At 45.7% G+C, this 17624-nt stretch overlaps 1 protein-coding gene across 3 annotated transcripts in view; it reads left to right on the top strand.

The window, feature by feature from the left end:
* Positions 1-17624, top strand: part of LOC121586509 (protein Jumonji) — a 90641-nt gene that overhangs the window by 43155 nt on the left and 29862 nt on the right. For all 3 annotated transcript variants that reach the window (XM_041903241.2, XM_041903243.2, XM_041903240.2), the window contains 3 exons: positions 4454-4589; positions 7557-7677; positions 16710-16879. In XM_041903241.2, coding sequence (XP_041759175.2) covers positions 4454-4589; positions 7557-7677; positions 16710-16879 — 427 coding nt within the window. The remainder of the gene's footprint in view (positions 1-4453; positions 4590-7556; positions 7678-16709; positions 16880-17624) is intronic.

Below are 17624 nucleotides of genomic sequence, written 5' to 3'. Positions count from 1 at the left end.
CAGCATGAGGGTGTTCACTGGTAGACTCTATGGATACAGCCCGGGCATTCCGATGCGCTGAGGTAGAGGTGTAATGAGGGGATGCCATTAAGTTCCTCATGCACCCGTTAACCCTCCGTGAGCTCGGCACTTCTCCTATTAGGAGCAGACTGAGTGACTGACTCAGCCCTGCACTCTGGAATGGACTTCTGCTGGTGACTTGGTGAAATCCTGTCGGCTTTGCAACCCCTCCAAATCATTCGCAGCTTGTCACTTGTATCTGCAAGCTAAGTAATGGTTTGGGAGAAAAGCTGTGAAAAATAGTTATTGTGCTGGGTAAATCTCAGTGTGTGAAAACCCCTCCTGTTACAGATACACCAGCACTGGGACACGTGGAGCCTAGAGAGCGGGGGAGACCCTCAGGAGAGAGGAAGAGCAAGGGCGACCCTTCCTAGCTACACAAACACTAAGCCCCCCTCCCCCCTCACCACTCCTCTCTGTTCAGGAGAATGTGTGTTATACAGTACTAAAACACATTTCAGCCTGATCTCAGTTGGCTCCTGGCCCACATTCTCTGGTTGATGAGATCCAGACTATCAGGGCTGTTATTATTAGTCTGCTATGTGAACCAACGCAAGCATGTTCCTTTTTGTTTTGAAATTGGGACAACCTCTCTCCAGTGTGGTGTGGTGTGAGGGTTATTTCTGTTTTGTGAAATTAATCTATGGTGGTTATGACAAAATCATCTGCAGATGGGCGTGTGAACTTCCTGCTTGGTTAGATGGACTTCCTCTTTATCTCGGCACCAAATCTTTCAGCCAGTCCTCTTACAGTACACAGTAGGTTAAAGAACAAGTGATATTTTATTTCTCATTGCAGTTTCCATTGTTGTTCACCTCACAACAATTGTTATTTTGTCACGCGTCTCACATCAGTGCTACAGACCTCTCAAGAGCTTGGCAATTAATGAATGGATGAATTACATTTATTTTCGTGTCAAATTGCCAGTTGGCAACCCATCCCTTATGGGATTAATTGATTTATAAAAAAACATTACAATAATTCACTGCGATAATTCTTCCGGTGTTTTGTGCACTGCATAAAGAATGAAAAATAAATCAAGACATAGTAAATAAGGTTATCCAAGCCATAATTATATCCCTAGAGCAGTAAAAATAATACAATAATAACACACAAAAAAAGAATGTGTGTGTGTGTGTGTGTGTATATATAAGTGTGTGTATGTATATATATATATTACACACAGACAGATAAATAAACACGAAGGTTCTATCTGCATTTTTGTCAAAATTGAGTTATAGTACTCTAAATACCTCCATTCATGTCAAGTTCAAAAGAATACATTGCTGACACCATTCAAACCAATGAGGGTTCGGAACCTTACAGCCAATTATCTCAATCATATTTTTGCAGATAGAACCTTATAGTCCCAAGCTCTCGATCTCTATTTCTACAACTACATTCAAGCTTTATTCCATCCATCATGCAATGTTAGAGTTGACAGATGAAACTGAGTTGTTGTCTCTGTCCTGGTTATTATATTAGTCCTGGTCTTAATGGATCAGGTGGCTTTGGATGGGAAGGGTTAGAGGTTTACAACCCAGTGATGTGATAACATGGGACATCTCACCACTTCATCTCACCAGCTGCTCAATAAGATCCACCAGAACCGCCACCCTCTCCCACGACTACTGATGTTGCTGTTAATAGGACATGTCAAACATTTTCATCTTTATATTCATCTCCAGCACCACCCCAACATCATGTGTGGAAATGGCGCGTTTCTATGTTTTGTAGTAAAAAAATATGAGAGATCAGCGTTTCCAATGACATCATCAACCAATTAGTAGGCAATGTCTACTCACAATTGGTCAAAATCACACGATGCACACCGACGTCGTTGGAAACAGTTATCTTCCTCTATCTTTTTTTACTACAAAACATAGAAACACACAATTTTCACGTGTTGGAGTGGTGCTGGAGATGATGAAGTTGAAACATTTAGAAGTTTCCCTTTTAAGACTTAGCTGGAAATGTCCCTGCTTTAGATCCTGGTACCAACACTGTATAAAGAACCATACCACAGGGCTTCTGTGTAAACGGCAGCCTCAGAACAATCAGGTGTAGACTACTTATCTTCCTGAAGCCTATTGGGGATGTTCCAGACCGTAAAGGGTTTACAAGTCGATATGGAGTTTCTTTCTGGCGTCTATTAAGTCTCTACTGGCGTGTGATGACGGATCCAGCATGTCGTCTGATGTAGAGAGTCTCCGTCTGCTGTGACAGACGTCTGTCTGTGACTACCCACCTTTAGTCTCTGTCTGGGGATATCCACCTTTCCCATCCTGGCTCATCTCAGTGGGAATGTTAAAGGAGTAGAAGCTCTTGATGTCGTTTTAGAGGAGCCTCTGTGTGTCTTTCTGTTCGCTGTGTTTGCCAAGGTGGAGCGCTGTGGTATGAAAGGCAGTGGGTTCTGAGTCCCTTTGGGGCCCCTAAAATGTGTGTGCGTGCTGTGTGCCAGTCGGCCCGCAACAGTAGACGCACAAAGGCCCCAGCGCTCATTAGCAGGCTGTGGGTTCCCAGTGGGAGCGGAGGGGGGGCGGGTGTCAGCGGGCGGGGGTTGTCAGCTCAGTGCTGCGTGTTGTCTCTGTGGGGGTGCCAGCTCCTCAGCTCTCATCTGTGCCCCGGCCCTACTCTGCTCTGCCAGCAGCCCGACTCTCCCTCTCTGGCCTGGCTTTACTCCGTCCGTCAGTCAGTCAGCCCGCTCAATGGCCTGCTAGCTGCCTAACTACCCACTCCTGCCTCTCTGCTTGTCTCTCTGCCTACCCACGTCAGTCTGTCTGTCGGTCGTGCCATTTGGTAGAAAACCGCATTTACTTACAGCAAAGGCACGATAGCAATTTTGGGATGGCAATGTTGGATTTTTAGATCGTTTTTAGTCTGTTTTCTGAAAGCATTGGGATGAACATGTTGTGATGAGAGGAGCTGAGATCTAGTTATGAGTCTAAGGAGTTTAGCCCTTACTAAGCAGATGGGCAGGGCTGCCTGTCTGTTAAGACAAGCGATCCGCAGAATAAAGTATTTTTTTTACAAGATGTTGTAAGTGTCGTGTTGTTTCCATTGAGGGTTGGGAATGCCTTTTGACTCCTTTCAGTTATTCAGTTACTGTTAGAGCTGCCCCGGTCAACTGTACGTGCTATCATTGTGAAGTGGAAACCTCTAGGAGCAACAATGGCTCAAGTGTGAAGTGGTAGCCCACACAAGCTCACAGAACGGGACCGCGGAGTGCTGAAGTGCGGTTGCAACACTCACTACCAAGTTCCAAACTGCCTCTGGAAGCAACGTCAGCACAAGAACTGTTCGTCGGGCGCTTCATGAAATCGGTTTCCATGGCCGCGCAGCCGCACAATAGCCTAAGATCACCATGCGCAATGCATTGAGGCAGGTAGCGTCGGCTGGATTGGTGTAAAGGTCACCGCCATTGGGGGGGGGGGGACCAACTCCATATTAATGCCCATGATTTTGGAATGAGATGTTTGACGAGCAGGTGTCCACATACTTCTGGTCTATTTCAGTAGAGATCCAGCTTGTTGTTTGGTCATCTTGTTCTAATCTAATTTCCTATGCTCATTAGTGTTACACATCAAACAGTAGCCTAGTACAGCTGCACTGTGTGTAGGAAGTAGCGCTGTACTGTGAGGGGAAGCAGGGTTATAACAGTGTTATACAGTAAATCTGCTCTGTGTAGGAAGCAGGTTATTTCTGTACTCAGACACTGGAGACCTTAATAATGAAGCATGTTGGAAAGTTAGTGTACTGTAACGGAAGTCCATGTCACCATACTATTCTTCGGTCTTTCCTGGTGGTGTACTGCTGTGAGTATCTGTGCTACATTGACCTCATGGACTGTCCATCCATTGTTTAAAATAACAAATAGTACGGAGATAGAAAGAGGGTTGTTGTCGAATATGAAAAGTGATTCAGGAAAAGGAAGCAGTGTGATTTAAAAGATGTCTGTCACCCTTGTTACAATAACATCCTACGTCTGTCTTTCTGTCAGCCAAGGGAATCGATTGGAAACTGTCATACTAGACATCCATATTCTCCCAATTTAATTCATTATTAGGCTTCATTGGTTCTGGGGGATTCCTCATGAATATATATATATATCAAATATATGTAAAATGCTTCCTCCAAAGGACACTTCTATGGATTACATTTTGTGAAAATCCCCCAAACCACGAGTTTGTTCTAGTTTCGTGTGGAATCACTCTTTTGTCTTTTGTGGGTCATGGTTATGTTGTGAGAAACGCTACTTGTAATGCTTTGCTATGTTATGCTAATGTAACATGTTATGCTTAAGCTAACATGTAGTCATCTACTATGCTGTGTTATGGTAAGACGCTATGTTATGCTAATGATAATCAGTAGTCCTCTGTCCTGTGTTTTTTAGGATGACATAGATGGGATCCCCTGGTCAGAGGAGAGGGATGTGAGGAAGGTGCTCTATCTCTCCCTGAAAGAGTTCAAGACTGCTCAGAAAAGGCAGGTCGGAGACTGCATCGGAGATGGAACCAAATACACTAATGGTGAGTTTCCCCTGGGACCCTTTTCTCTGCAACACTGACCCAGTCAGCTTTTTGTCTGGAAGCTCACAGACCTGTGATAGGCTACTCTGTGTTTAGTTGTTTACAGTGGACCAGCTAATAATGATCTGGTAGGCGTGATGGAATAGTGACACATTAATATGGAGTTATTTCAGAGTGAAGGTGCTTTGGTAGACACGATGAAACAGAGCTGATGCTGCAGGGTTTTTTCTAAGCAGGTGCCAGGGAGCTCAGTCTGTGCCTGTTTGTGTCCATCTGTGGTATAAACTCAGGATAAAGGCTGGTTTGAATTATCTGATGCTGCTTTGTTTGACTCCTTCGCTGTGCTTCGATACACTCTGCTCAGTCTCCTCTCTGCTTCAAACCCCAGCCAACTAGGAGATGAAACTTCACACGGGCCTCTGAACCTATTATCAGCTGTCACCGACACAAACCAGCGACTGAGAGGGAGATAAAGGCCTTTGGAAGTTTACACCATGCCAAGCAGGCAAGGGGAAGCCTCAGTTCAGTTCTAGGTTACAGGCTCAGTCGCACAGACTGCATTGTACCGGCTGAAACTGTCCTCCATTTTGGAGAATCAGTCAAACATCCACTTCTGTGATGGTCGTGTTCTCATCCCTTTTCACCCCCTCTTTTAGAGGGGTGTGTCTGGCTGGCTGGCTGGAGCCAGCTGCCTGCAGACACCCATGGATCCAAAAGCAGAGTGAAGGGACCAACCCTGCAAGGCCCTAAGCATGTCAGCCCCCCTCATCCCCCCCACCCGGCCCCCCGTCTACCTCCCATCCCATAACTGGCAATCATGCCATCTCCCTGACCACTACCTCTCACTGTTGGCAGGCGTCCATCTCTCCATCTCTTTTCCTCTTTCCCTCGCTCCCTCTCTGCATTATTGAACTAATTACATGATGCCCTTCTGCATCCCTTTCCCCTCTCTCTCTTCCTGTTATCCCTCCTTAGATGGAAGGAATCATTACATCAATAGGCCTCTGGTTACTGCCGCTCAGGAAGCTTTCTTCCGGCTCCCCTGCCCTGCCCTCCTCTCCATCCCCCCCTCTATTGATGGAACTACTGGCTGCATTCCAAACCATCGGTGATGGTGGATGGTAGTGACTGTCTGCCCCGTAGCACCACCGTCGTTGTCCTGTCTGTCCCTTAGCACTGACCCTGTCCTGTCTCATGGAGACCTCAGGGGATGACACTGTGGAAGTTTTGGCCAGAACATAGTGGCAGAGGGCACTGAGCCTTGGTGATAGGGCTGGCTTCCTTTCGGATAGGGAGTCTGTTTCACTCTCCCTATCTGCATCATGTCATTCTCACATACCACATCTACTCTAATTGTTATATTTTATTTAAAAATATGTTTAAGGTATTTTCTGAGGATGACTGGGGAAATATAGAGGTGGTCCCACATGACAAACACATTGTTTATTTTTATACACACTACGGTCCCAATCATACTGTGTCATGAAAAGCTTTGAGAGAAAAACATATATAGTTACTAGCCACGGCCACAGTGGACCAGTGAGAGAGTGTTACTGCTACAGGCTGCTGATGGACCCTAAGTTTGCTCCATAAGAAACATGTATTATTCAGTCGTAATCACTCTGTGTTTGTGAAGGTGATTAAGCTGAAGTAATGCCACTCTCCTGGCTGTTAATATTTTCTGTCTGCATCTGGGCTTCCTGTCTGCATTACTCCACCTCCCACTAATGGGCTACACTCTGTGGCTCGCTAAGGTACGCATCCCCAACCTCTCTCCCCTCCCTATCTCCTTCATTCTCTAGCTCTCTCTCTCTCTCTCTCTCTGGAGAGCAGGAGGAACATAGCAAGGCGATGGGCTTAGTTAAACACGCATAAATCTGATTAGAGTTCCTTACGGCTCAGCCGACATCCTCATTCCCAGCTAGGCCTCACTGGGACCAGGAAAATAGTTTAGGTCTTCCCCCAGCTAGACTTCACTGGGACCAGGGGAAAGAGTTTAGGTCCTCCACCAGCCAGTCTGACTCCCTTTCGTGACTGCCAGTTTGCATCCCTGTCTCTTTCCCTCCCTGCCCGGCCCCTCACAAAGGCACTGATGTGAGACCAACATATGTAAAACAACTCAGAGGAGAGGGGAGGAGGGAGTAGAGAAGAGACAAGATGGCCCCTCGCCAGGCTGTTTATGTACAGTATGAATGTTATTACAGTCACCTACTACTATGGATTAGTTAGACGAAGATTAGTATAGCTGAATCAGGAGAATGCTTTCTTTGAGTTCTTGGTGTTATAAGCTTCATTTAAGCTACACCTTACTAACCCTGAGCACAGAACACACACACACACACACACACAGCCATGATAGGCTCTATGACTGGTCTCCTGCTGTCAGGTAGTGACCTGCACTCGGTACACAGACTTCAGCTGCCTGGGCTTGTTCTGGGTTCTTCTCAAACAAGTTTTCAGAGGAAGCTGCCGCTCAACACCATTAGCTACTATGTCATTATTACCATTCTAATATATGTTCCTTTGACACCTGCAGTTAGGGGTGTGGTTTGGGGTTGGCACATGATTTAAGGCATCGGTCCTAATCAATGTGATTGGAAATTCCAGTACCAGGTAGTAGAGACTTTTACTACCTACAAAGATTTAGTGGATCATAATTAATCTGTTTGTTTTCTTAACCATCATGAATACTTCCACCTTGTTTGTGTATTTGCAGTAAATGCTGTTTCGTTTGATCAAGAGGGTTTCACTTCATTTTTCTGTCTTGGTTACTCATCAATGCTGTCTTCATTCATTTGACTGGAATGTCTTTTTGAACTCTGCTCCTTTCTCCTGAGTCCTGACTTCAGCTGATGGGGCTCCAAATACAAATCAGCCCTCTTACTTTGGTCACCGTGTTTCTCTCTAGTCAACATGACCTAGCAGTACACGGCACGGTTTCAAACCCCTGTCCTCTTGTCTCTGTAGGTTCCCATGCCCGCGGCCAGCTTAACGGCTCAGGGCAGAAGGGCCACAAGGCTGACGGGTCGCGGTTCCAGAGCACCGATGGTAGCAGCGAGTACTCTGAGGATGGCCCTGCCAAGAAGAGGTGAGTGTGTTAACCTATACTCTGGAGAGATGGCTCTCTCTGATCTCTCGCTCTGATCAGCAGCAGCTTTGACCCAGACAAAGTGCTGGAGTAAAGGTAGTGATAGTCAGGGGGAGCTCTACAGTACCTGTTGAGTTTATTTTCATGTTCTACAGTACAGCTGAGGTACGGTATCATAGAGAGGTGTTTTGATCGAGGGGATGTCAGCATGTTAATTCAGTGTGTGTGTGTGTGGGAGAGAGAACGAGATAATTATCAAAGCAAAAATAAACAATTGTGGTACTAAATGTATAAAAGCCTCTGCTGTCTTTTATTAATTCACTTCATTCCTGCTATATTCTCTTCTCCGGTAATGTGTTTGGTAAGTCAGGGAATTACAGTAATGGGACATGACAGCATCAACAGCGAAGGGTAAAGAGGAGTTTGATTCAGAAGAATGGGAGCACTTTAACCAGCGTTCATTCTTAAAAGGCGGAAAGTTGTTTCAGTCATTTTTAATTAGGGATTAAGAGATGTGTTGAGCATTTCCAGTTCATAATTTAGGAAAAAGTTAATGCATTAAACTACAACAATTACCTTGTTTCCATGTCATTTCTAGTAGTGATTTGTAATCTGTAAAGGCTTTGGGAAACCGCTTCACAAGAGCTTCTCTCACTCAGTTTCTCCCATCTGGTTCATTCTCATGGAAAATAGAATAAGACTATTATTTGGGAAGTATGCAGGGCAGTATTCTATTTTGAAATTGGAAATTGAAGATTGGTACATGTGCTTCTTATACCATTATTTTCCCTTTTGAGATTCACGTGGTTGATCTCTAATGGGTTATTTTCTTCAGATCTAGTATAAAAAGAAAGACAGCTGTCTGTGTGGAGATTGGGTGAAGTTAGGATGAAGACTGTCTATATAGTATTTGAGTGAAATATTGTGCACAGGTTGAACATGGGGCATTATGTTGTCCTGGTTGTTCCCTGTAGGGTTCCCCTCTGACGTGGTGTTCTGTACCTCTTGGCTGGCTGTCACCTGGGGAATGTTTGTTCAGTTAATAAGATACAGATACAGGAGCCTGGTCCTCAGTGGTCCTCAGGAAGAGCAGAAGTAGCCTGGGCTGGGGGGTATGAGGGACTGAATGAGACTGGGCTGGGGGACTGGAGGGGGCTGGGGGGTATGAGGGACTGAATGAGACTGGGCTGGGGGGTGTGAGGGAGGGGGCTGGGCTGAGGGGTATTAGGGATGGCGGGTGCTGGGCCGGGGGGTATGAGGAGACTGGGCTGGGGGGTATGAGAGGTTGGAAGAGACTGGGCACCAGGAGTTGTGTGAGCACACTGGTGGGTTCAGACTGGGAGCGATTCCCTCTCAACTAGCAGGTCCTGGGTCTATAACAGACCAGCCACTGTGGATTAAATACACTGCTTGACACACACACTCACAGCTACATTAAATCATATATATTCATATACACATGCTGTACTGCAGCAGCCATAGTACAGAGATCTGCTCTGTAATCTCACTCACCATGAGACCCTTCTCTGTGTAGCCAGCCATCGCATGTTTCCTCTGCTCCCTGTCTCCACCTCTCCTCTTTTCACCCTCCTCTCCTCTCTCTCTGTGTGTGTGTGTGTGGTAGTGTGCAGTACCTGGCCTTGCTGTACCTGTTCTTTAATAGTCCAGCAGAGCTGGTCATTAAGAAGCCTGGCAAACCTGAAAAGGAGAGCAAGAGAACAAGATGGACAGATGGAAGGGAGAGAAGCAGACAGACGTTGTGTCAACAACATGCCTGTGCTCACTAGAGTGGTTTGGTGGTTTTCATTAGTTCTCATGCTGGAATAAAAGCAGGCTCTCTCCCTCTCTTAATGAGCAGCCGGCTCACCGAGTGCTTGGCAATAGCTCAGGCCTTTTGGTGTGGGGAGTGTGTGTGTGTGGAGGATGACTTCTTGGCCCTGGCATCTGCAGCCCACGCCGCTTTATAACAGGGTGGCTGATTGAGGAGGTGCCAGGACCTTTCACACCTGGCAACGCAAGAACAAGAGAGGAAAGGGGGAGGAGAGTGGAGGCGCAGGTGCATGGTTTTGGATGGGCGGTCCCAGGGAGGCGTTTGGGTCCTTAGGCATGCGTCTTCCCAGGACACAGAGATTGGAGATCAGGCACCAGGACCCTAGAACCCTGCCAAGTACTGGAGATGTTCTGCCCCTCCCCTTCCCAGCACCACCACCGAGGCTGGAGTAGGAAACACAAGGTGACCATAGTTGGAAAGCTCCACTTCTTAGGGGGATTTTATTGAGGCCAGTTCTCCTCAGTAGCAGGAGCCAAGTAGAGCTCATTGAGCTGCTTGTTGTTTGTGTTTTAATGAATGCCAAGTTAGTAACGCACTGCCTTTGTCTGCCGTTCTGTTGGCCCCCCCAATTTTTCTGAGCAAAAGTGGAGATGAAAGACTGTAAAAACACCAGCAAATCAACTCCACATGATTTTAATTGTGGGTATCTGTTCCAAAGTATTCCCATGCGTAATAGAGATGTGATTGAATACAAATGTAAGCATGGTTTGAAATGATTATGTTTTAGTCAAATGATTATATCTGCTTGGGCTTCTTGCGGTCAATTTGCAGTCTACAAATGATTTGTAATTATGTTCCGGCCCCCTGACCATCCGCTCAAGAAAAAAGCGGCCCGCGGCTCAATCTAGTTGATGATCCCTGCATTACATACTGTCACACAGCATTCTGAATAAACTCTATCACAATACTGTCTGCTGAGCAGAGGAGTGTGTATTATCACACATTGTGATATTGTATACCCTGCTACCAAGCAGTAAGGACAGTAGGTGGGACCAGAGCGGGAGCAAGGCATTGTCATTAACAGTATTTGTTCCAGTTTCTCTATTCTCTGCAGGCTGCTTGTATTCACTGAAAACAATAGGCGTATCAAAGGAATAAAACTGCACCATCACAACAAACTATTCAGCAGTTTGTTCTATCATAATCAGATTTGGACTGGGTGGCATCGCCCATGTTCCACGGCCGTGGCCAGAACCAATCAGAGAGCCTGTGATGTCATGGATAATGTCATAGGTGTCCTCTGACCTGGTCCTCATTTTTAAAGTGATGTCAGTGATAACACAGCTTTTCTCTGAGCCTGCTGGTTATTGACCTGGCTTAGCGTGATTTAAGATGGCCGCCAAGATCGGGTTAGAGGTCAGAGGCCAGGGTCAGTCCAGTAATCTCCCTGTACTTTACTATTTATATTTTTGACAATTTTTACTCCCATACATTTTCCCTGACACCCAAAGGTACTCGTTACATTTTGAATGCTCAGGCAGGACAGCAATATGGTCCAATTCACACACCTATTAATTTAATGCGTTGTCACCCCTACTGCCTCTGATCTGGCGGACTCACTAAACACAAATAGTGCGTTTGTAAACGATGTCTGAGTGTTGGAGTGTGCCCCTGTCTGTCCGTCTGGTTTATAGCATTTATTGTTACTTTTTACTTTTACTCAAGTATGACAATTGAGTACTTTTTCCACATAAGTACATTTAAATCCAGATACTTTTAGACTTTTACTCAAGTTGTATTTTACTGGGTGACTAACTTTTACTTGAGTCATTTTCTATTAAGGTGTCTATACTTTTTACTGAAGTATGACATTTAAGTACTTTTCCCACCCCTGGTTCTCTAATAATGAGCAATAGTGGACACAGTATCATGGTAGTACTATACTAAAGAGAAATAGTCGTCCCAGTATAATGCTACTATACTAAAGCGCAATAGTGGACACAGAACAGGTTTGAACCTCCCCTCTTCCCACAATTAATGCATTATGCAACACGTAGGCTTAGGTTGCTTTAATGAAATGATGTGCAAAGTGGATTATGTGTGAAAGTCATTGTGTAGGAGTCATTTTAAGCCTTGTGTACACATCACACACCAACACTGCGCCAATATATTTGTTAGTCTGTGGTAACTCACATTGGCATACTCGCCAACACTCCCTGTTTTACATCATTAAAAGAGAAATGGCTTTTATGGTGCGTTCACGACAACTGAGAACTCGGAAAAATACGAGGTAAAATCATGACGTCAGCAATCTTCAGGTTGGAAAGTCGAAGCTCTAGCAAGAGTGGCGAGTTGGAATTCCGAGTTGGATGACCGTTCAAAACTATTTATCCCAGTTGGAACATTTTCTCAGAGTTCCCAGTTGCCTTGAATGCACTGATGTCGGAAGTCAGATTTCAGTTCCCAGTTGTTTTGAACGTGGCAGAAGTCTTGGTTAGTCTTGGTTGTGAATAGACTAGAAAACATTGCCAGCCAGCATGGATCTGCATCAAGCAGTACTATCAAGGTTATTCTGCATTAGCAGATTCCACACAATGGTAAAGTTAGAATGTTTCAAGGTGCAATAGATGTAATGGACTCTTAGATGAAATTCAAGTGATCCAGACTTCAAGAGTCTTTGTATGTTTGTTTGTCTATCACCCTAGTAGTCTTGTCTTTGTGCTTCTCTGACCGATGACCTGTTATTGCATGGGGAAGGGGAGCGTTGAGCCCTGGGGGGGGTCTCAGGGTCACCAGGTCACACAGTCAGCTCAATGCAATGCTATCTCTTCTCCAAGAGCTGAACACTCAAGACAGAAAAGCAAAAAACACATTAGCCAGAGTGGCTCTCTCCCTGAGCGCTGTTTACACTAACCCTGACCCTAACCCCCTGCCTAAGTATCCTAGTCATTTGATTCCTCCAGAGTCATAATGTTTGTATTGACAGCCATGGTGTTGATGTTCAAGGAGAATGGTGCTGCTGTGAGGAGAAATGTTGGACACAAAGCTTGTGGCTTTAGTTTTACCTGGATACTAAGCTCATGAGTTTATCAGCTACATACTCCTCTCGTGGCTGTGTTCATGTGATGTCGATCAATACTTTTAAACAAGGACGCAATAACCATTACTGCTGCTTAACTGTAGTCCCCTGTAGCTTAGTTGGTAGAGCATGGCGCTTGCAACGCCAGGGTTGTGGGTTCGTTTCCCACGGGGGGCCAGTATGAAAATGTATGCACTCACTAACTGTAAGTCGCTCTGGATAAGAGCATCTGCTAAATGACTAAAATGTAAAATGTTAACTTAATATTGCTAGTATATTGCTAGCCTACCTTGGCATTACTCTCCCGGTCTCTCTCTCGCTCGGTCTTTTCTCCTGCATGTGCGTCTGACGGTAAAGTCTTGTCTCCTCTCCAGCTGCTGAGCGCTGCTGTGTCTGCTGGTAGAGTTTATTAGGACCATGTGTTCCATCTGGAGTGGTTTAGAACCTCATTCCTCCCTTCATTTAGCCAGGGGAATCCAGGCAGTGTTTCTGTTACGGCGCTGGGTAACCCTCTCTGTCTGAGTGCTAATCAATGATACAGAGTGGAAGCACATGTAACATCAGAGGAACGGCAGCTTTGAAGAGCGGGGAGGGGGAGGAGGAAGATTAGCTTGGGATAAAGGGGACATCCTGCAGTAATCCCCCATCCCCTGTATGCCTGTGCCTCTACTGCAGGTGCTCTGCTCTGCTCTCCCTCCCTCTCGCTCCCTATCTCTCTATTAGGCGTGTGTAGAGCAGTGCCTAGGCAGCTAGTCAATGTCTGGGTTAGGTGGTGCATGGTGGTAATAAACGCCAGACATAGCATGTCTTTAAACCCTATAGAAGGACAGCGCCTCAACAAGCAGCTCCAGTTTTACCCCACTTCTGACAGAGGGCTGGTGTTAAGAAAATATCCATATCATCACAAATTGTCCCTCTGCTCATTTTTGAAAGATAATGGACGTGACAGTGTTGAGAAGTTTGTGCGTCAGCGAGACCTTTCTGCAGAGAGGCTCTGAGTTGGAGAGGCTTGGTGTCTGTTGGTGCGTCTCCGTCTGGTCCCAATAAGGAGCTGGGTTCATGTTGACTTATCACTGATGTAGGGAGATTTGCATTTTAAACAAAATTATTAGTTTGAGTCCTGCCAGGCATTGTGGGTACATGGTGCTATGACCTTTGGGGTACTTGGTGCCATAACACTGGGCATTGTGGGTACATGGCGCCATGACACTTTGGGCATCGTGGGTACTTGGTGCCATGACACTCCTGACTGTAGATGGTCCATACGCCATCCTCCTGGGGAAAGGGTCCAGATTAGTAATGTTGTTCAGTTCACTGTTGAATGTCTTAATAGGCAACATATAGGAAGAGCCCCTCCAATAAAAGCAACAGTGCTCATTGGGGCTCAGGTCTGTCTAGAGCCATGACACTTCTAATAGTTTACTGGTATATTTTATGTCTCTGACTGATCCTACCTTTAACAACCCTGTCCAGTTAAATGGCTCATATTTATCTCTGGCTCTATTCCCATGAAAGGAGGAAGATCATATTTCTGAAGGGGTTTATTGAAAGCCATGTTTTTCTCCTGTTACTGTCTGGGAGGCAGTCATTAAATACCCTCGTCCACGTTCAAGGAGTTGTAGGGTTGGTTCTCCCCTAAGTAAGCTGTAGTGTTAGTTTTGCTCTCTGGGAGTTGTAGTGTTGTAGTCATGAAAGACATGTTCAGGTGTTTGAACCATGTGACCTGCAGCAGCCATTGGTCCTTCCAGGGGGAACAGAAACAGAACCTTTTGTTTTTCTCTTCACTGGCTGATCTAAAGCATGAGAACAGATTGGTTATCATACTGATGCACCTGCTCATCAAATACAGAATCCTTCTTGAAAAATGGCTTCTCTCAGGAACCAAACAGATTGTTCCGTCATTGAACCCAGTGTGTGTGTATCGATGCAATCTCTTCACAGCTTCTTGTTCAAGGTATTTGGTCAGGGTTGGGGATATATAGGCTGTGTATTGCTTTGTGATTGAAGTGAAATTGGAGAGCTGTAGGTTCTGGGGGCTTGATGGAAACAAAATACATTGTGGGTGTTTCAGGGCATAATTTGCCAAATTTCATGTATTTTTTTTTGGGGGGGGGGGGATCACTGTAGGATATCTTGAAGCATTCCCCTCCCTACATGTAGCACAATGAGACAATCAGCCGAGTAGTCACAATCTGTCTGGAGCAAGTGCCTGTGGTCTCAATTGATTAGTGATGCTGTCTGTGTCTTTCAACCTGCCTGGAAGGCCTGAACATTCTCCTCTAACAAGCATCAGATTGAATGGGAGATTATTTCAAACAGGGTGGTGGTATACAAGGAGGCAGTATGAGCATGGCGTTGTCTTTTTCTGTTTACCATGAGACAGGCGTGTATCTGGCATCAAATGTCCCTGAAACAAGGAGATGGTGAAATTATGAAATGATGGTGAAATGAAATGGCACTCTTCTCTTAAAAGCAGGGTGCTGTGTGTGTGCGTCCGTGTGTGTGTGTGTGATAAAAGATGAAGAGGTGTGACTAGGTCCATCTCCAGACAAGCTGCTCTTAGTATTCCATCCTGTCAGCCTGCTCCCTCCGTGGAATCAGAAGAAAGACAGAGAGAGCCGAAACGGAGAAAGAGATAAATGAAAAGCAAAGAAAGCCCTGTGCATCTGAGATGGAGAGACAGAGAAAAAAGATCTGGCTTTGAAAGTCTGTCGGCAATTTGACGCCTCCTTTGTACTTGCTATCAGTTGTCAGCTGCTGCAGAGGTCTTGGCTTTAATGGAGAACTTAATTACAATTCAGAGTCAACATAAATCAGAAGTCTTATTATGAGGTGGACGGCTGCTGGCAGGTGCTGCTGGGGGTTATTCTGAAGTAGTATTCTCATTGTTTTAGCCTCCCTGGACACTGCAGTCAATGGCCACTGCAGTGTTATTAAAGAGAGTGAAATCATGTCCAATGCCCAGACTGACTAAATTAGTCACACTAACAACTGAGACCAGAGTTGAGTTAAACCGCTTAACAGAGGGGTATACCACAAAGCAGGATTAATGAGTTAGCCAGCTAACTTTGGTAAACAACCAGAAAGAATTTGATTTTCTGGTTCATTAAGAAATCTTAAGATACAGTATGTGTTTTTGGTTGTTGAGTCCATTAGAACGTGCCCATTTCAGGCTTATCCCCTCCTTCAAAAAGGTATTTCAGAATATTCAGGCAAGTTAGCTGGCTAACTCCTAGATCCTACTTTGTATTATACCTCTCAGTTCGGATCCATCCAGGGCAACTCGTAATCTGGGGCCCATGATCTTATTGAGCTAAGCCTGGGCTTCCAAACTATACTGAATAAAAATATAAACGCAATATGCAACAATTTCAAAGATTTTACTGAGTTACAGTTCATATAAGGTAATCAGTCAATTGAAATAAATTCATTAGGCCCTAATCTATGGATTTCACAAGACTGGGCAGGTGTGCAGCCATGGGTGGGCCTTGGAGGGCATAGGCCTACCCACTTGGCAGCCAGGCCCAGCCAATCAGAATGAGTTTTATTCCCCACAAAATGGCTTCCCCACCCCGGCGGACCCGCAGGTGAAGAAGCCAGATGTGGAGGTCCTGGGCTGGCGTGGTTACACGTGGTCTGCGGTTTTGAGGCCGGATGGACATACTGCCAAACTCTCTAAAATTAAGTTGGAGGCAGTTTATGGTAGAGAAATGAATATTCAATTATCTGGCAACAGCTCTGGTGGACATTCCTGTAGTCAGCATGCCAATGGCACGCTCCCTCAAAACTTGACATCTGTGGCATTGTTGTGTGATAAAACTGCACATTTTAAAGTGGCCTATTTATTGTCCCTAGCACAAGGTGCACTTGTGTAATGATCATGCTTTTTAATCATCTTCTTGATATGCCACACCTGTCAGGTGGATGGATCATCTTGGCAAAGGATATATGTTCACTAATAGGGATGTAAACACATTTGTGGGGAAAAAATGAGAGAAATAAGCTTTTTGTGCATATGGAAAATGTCAGGGATTTTTTTATTTCAGCTCATGAAACATGGGACCAACAATTTACATGTAGCGTTTAATATTTTTTGTTCAGTGTAAATGAAATACATACACAAAACAGGGTGAACTGTAAGGATGTATGGGAATAATCCTGTTTTCTCCTGTCTCTTCCCAGGCCCAGACTGCAAGCACAGAGGAAGTTTGCCCAGTCTCAGCCCAACTCTCCCAGCACCACCCCGGTCAAGGTGTCTGATACCGCCCTGCCCGCCCCCTCCGCTCACATCAGAGACATCTCCAGACGGAAACCCAAGACTGAAGACTTCCTCACCTTCCTCTGCCTGAGAGGTACAGTAACCCTGGAGCCCTTGTGGTCCACACCTCACATCTCACCCTTTCATCCACACACCCCTTCATCCACCCCCACACCCCTTCATCCTCCCACCGCACTAATTTACTCTTTCAGTCGGCCATTCGGCCACTCACTTGCCCAGTCACCCTAGCACCATGCATCTCGTCACCAGGCCAATGCCAGGGCCCAATGTCAGGGCTCTGTTTCTCTAACCTCAGTCAGGACTAAGGCTTCAGTTGAGCAGCCAGTCAGGGCTTCAGTTCAGCAACTACACATCTCAGGAGAGGTCCAGGCCTCTCTCCCGGCCTACCTTTGACCTAGATCCAGGCCTAGCTGTGCAGCAGGAATAATTCAGTCAGAGGTCCAGGTTCATTGACCCTGACAAGGCAAACACCAAACCCATTCTGTCCTCACAGGTTACACATTGGCCATGTCTACAGGTAATGTTTCAACAAGGAATATTGTTATCTACGCACAGTCTCCGCTTTGAGCACCCCCCTGCACACACACCCACACCCACACAGACATCCTGGTGGAGCCAGATAACCCTGCTCCTACACCTCAGTACCTCAGCACAAAGAGGCCTGGTTTGCTCACTGCCGCCCACCAACACAAACACGGCCCTGCTAGGGAAAACAGGGCACCATTTCAGCTACAGGGTTCAGCGGAAATCCCACATCACCTCATTTCTGTAGTGGTGTAACAGGTTTCTACAGTGCTATACAGGACTCAAGAAGTTCA

The sequence above is a fragment of the Coregonus clupeaformis genome, chromosome 17 (assembly GCF_020615455.1).
Source record: "Coregonus clupeaformis isolate EN_2021a chromosome 17, ASM2061545v1, whole genome shotgun sequence".
NCBI lineage: Eukaryota > Metazoa > Chordata > Actinopteri > Salmoniformes > Salmonidae > Coregonus > Coregonus clupeaformis.
The sequence above is the reverse complement of the archived record's forward strand: the minus strand, read 5'-3'. Positions and strand labels throughout refer to the sequence as shown.